This window comes from Rhinopithecus bieti, unplaced genomic scaffold (assembly GCF_001698545.2).
Source record: "Rhinopithecus bieti isolate Rb0 unplaced genomic scaffold, ASM169854v2 scaffold_29388, whole genome shotgun sequence".
In the NCBI taxonomy this organism is placed as follows: Eukaryota; Metazoa; Chordata; class Mammalia; order Primates; family Cercopithecidae; genus Rhinopithecus; species Rhinopithecus bieti.
Genome location: NW_016813389.1, coordinates 2325913 through 2328690, shown reverse-complemented (window position 1 = coordinate 2328690; position 2778 = coordinate 2325913). Strand labels below are relative to the sequence as shown.

General features: G+C 57.7%; 1 protein-coding gene across 1 annotated transcript in view; it reads right to left on the bottom strand.

Moving 5' to 3' along the window:
* NCS1 (neuronal calcium sensor 1) overlaps positions 1-2503 on the bottom strand; it is a 38963-nt gene extending 36460 nt beyond the window's left edge. The window contains exons 1-2 of the mRNA XM_017848352.1: positions 2479-2503; positions 2113-2137 (exon numbers count right to left, since the gene is read on the bottom strand). Coding sequence (XP_017703841.1) covers positions 2113-2137; positions 2479-2488 — 35 coding nt within the window. The 5' untranslated portion in view covers positions 2489-2503. The remainder of the gene's footprint in view (positions 1-2112; positions 2138-2478) is intronic.
* Between the last annotated feature and the right edge of the window lie 275 nt (positions 2504-2778).

Here is a 2778-nt window from a genome sequence, read left to right as displayed (position 1 = left end):
TATATATATATATACGTGTGTGTGTGTATGTGTGTATGTATGTATGTATATACACACACACATATTTACCCTGGAGGCAAGAGCTCAGTTTCTGGAGTCTAGATGCCTATGGTTCATCCCAACCCTGCCACCTTCCAAATGGACTTTCTCTGAGCCTCAGTTTCCTCATCTGCCACATGGAATGATGAGCTCTGTCAATCCCCAGTACTACTCCCAGAAGTCAATGGCAGGCCGGGTGCAGTGGCTCACTCCTGTTTAATCCCAGCCCTTTGGGAGGCTGAGGCGGGTGGATCACTTGAGGTCAGGAGCTCGAGACCAGCCTAGCCAACATAGTGAAACCCCACCTCTACTAAAAATACAAAAATTAGCGGGGCATGGTGGAGCACACCTGTAATCCCAGCTACTCGGGAGGCCGAGACAAGAGAATCGCTTGACTCCAGGAGGCAGAGGTTGCAGTGAGTTGAGATCATGCCACTGTACTCCAGCCTGGGTGACAGAGCGAGAGACTCCAACTCAAAAAAAAAAAAACCATGGATTTGAAGCACCAAGGGTGATGCCTGTTGGGGGCCGAGCACCCACTGTGGCCAGGCCCTAGGGACACGGCCATGAACAAGGCCAAGCTAGCCAGTCCTCAGAGCCCCGGCGGGACACAGAGAGGGATGAAATGCTTACCTGCTGCATTTCGTCCGTCATTGGCTGTCCCAGGGAGGCACAGGGCAGGGGGAACCCAGATGGGGGGGTTTCAGTGGGGGGGAGGGGCGAGGAGATAACAGCCCAGCAGGCACGGGGAGCAGCCTGGGCAAACATCAGGAAGCCCCCGAGACAAAGGTGAGTTTAAGGAACAAACAGCAGTTCAGGCTGGCCAGAGGGTAAAGGCCAAAGGTCAAAGGGCAGAGGACACCAGACTGCAGGGGTCAGCAGGGCCAGACTGAACCAGGCCTCGTAAGCACATAACTATATCAAGGGTGAGGACTTCACCCCAAGGTCCCGGGGTGGGGGGTGTTTACCAGACGCCTGGCATAGTCAGGTTTTTGTTCAACAAAGATCCCTCTGGCTGGCGTGTGTGAAGGCAGGGAGAACATGTACGGATGGGGAATCTAGGGAGGCTTCATGGAGGAGGTGACTTGGGCTGAGCCTTGGGAGGGGCAGAGTTCAGATGGCCCGGCAAGGAAGGCAGGCATTCCAGGAAGCAGAGCCACAGGGGTGAAGACCTAGAAGGAGGGCGTTTCTGGGACACTCACCCAGGGAAGTGCAGAAGTGGAAAGTGAGAGCGGAAACTCAGCCTCAGGATGGGGCACCTCCCATCAAGGGCTCAGCAGAGCCAGGTAAGCCAGCATAGCTCTGCCCCATCTGCAGCTTGGACTTGAGGCAGGGAGGTGTAGGGAGTGGCCCTGGAGGCTCCTGGGGGTGCCCGGCCCTGCCAGGCTTGACTGGAAGGTCTCCAGGCTCACCGCCTCATGTCCCTACGTGCCGCCCCTGCAGCTCAGCCACCTTACAGGGTGAGCCTCCTGTCTGCTCCACATTCCACAACAACAGACAATATGCCGCCCTCCTCCCCCAGGCCCAGCCCAGGCACCACTCATCCATTACAGGCCCCACTGATCCCTCACTGCCACTTTTCCATGTGCTCCATGACGTACGGCCTCGGAATCCTTATCACGGCCCTCCAGGCAGCTACGACTGATGAGAGCTGGCATCCAAGTGCAAACTCATTCGCCATCCCTGATCCAATCAAATCGATCATTTCACAGAAGGGGCGATGGAGTCCCAGTGAGGGGAAAGGACTTCTCAAGGTCACAGAAGGACTTTCTTATCCAAACCCTTCTCTTTGGTGAGCAGGGCCTGGAATCGATCCTTCAGGCCTTGGTGGTCCCTAAAGACGCAACTCAAAGCCAGGACCACCAACAAACACCCCAGCGCCACCCCCAACCCAGTTCCACTGAAACCACGTCAGTCCCGCAAGGACAAGGGCCACTGAACAAAGGCTGTCCAGATCCCATGCTCAGGGGCCCCTCCACGTGCCCCCGTCCTGGGCAGCTGGACTGATGTCCCCATCAGCACAAAGCCCACACCCCCAGCCCCTCCACGGTTTGAGAAAAAGCAGCTACTCACCACTGCTGGACCTCCTTCTCGGTAACTGCAAGAGAAAACAGAAAAGCAGGCTTTTAGCTCAGGGAAGGTGTCCCAGGAGATGGGCAGACATTCACTGGGGGGCCTCCCCTCCAGCCCTCCCTTCCCCATGGGCCATGTCCCTGGGCACCAGCCTGCTCTGGATGAAAAATCGCTCCCTTGGTGAGCAGTCCCAGCCAGGGGCTCTGCACCCACCACCCCAGCAGGGGATACCAGCCCCACCCCTTACCAGTGCCCACGTGCTGCCTGCCACTGCCACTGCTGGGAGAGCCCCCAGGAACGTACTGTGGCATTCAAGGGTTCGCTTCTCCCACAGCCCTTGCTCCCAGGCCAATATCTAAAACTTACTCTTTCCCATCTCTCAATCCCCGGGGACGGGAAGTCAGGGAAGGCCCCGGCTTCCCCAGGCACTCGGCTGCCCCGCCTGTGTGTGTGGGGTGGGGTGCGGGGCTGGGCTGAAAACGGGCAGCTCTCAGCAGAAGGGTGGACCACCCTCCCCTACATTCCCTCTCCGTGGTCAGCCCGGGCTCTTTCCCTGGGAAGACATGAACAGAGCCGTGAAGCAAAAGCTGACAGAGGCCACAGAGAGCGGCTGAGCCTGGAGCCAAGCCCACGTACCCATTCTTTACTGAGCCATGAAACAAACAA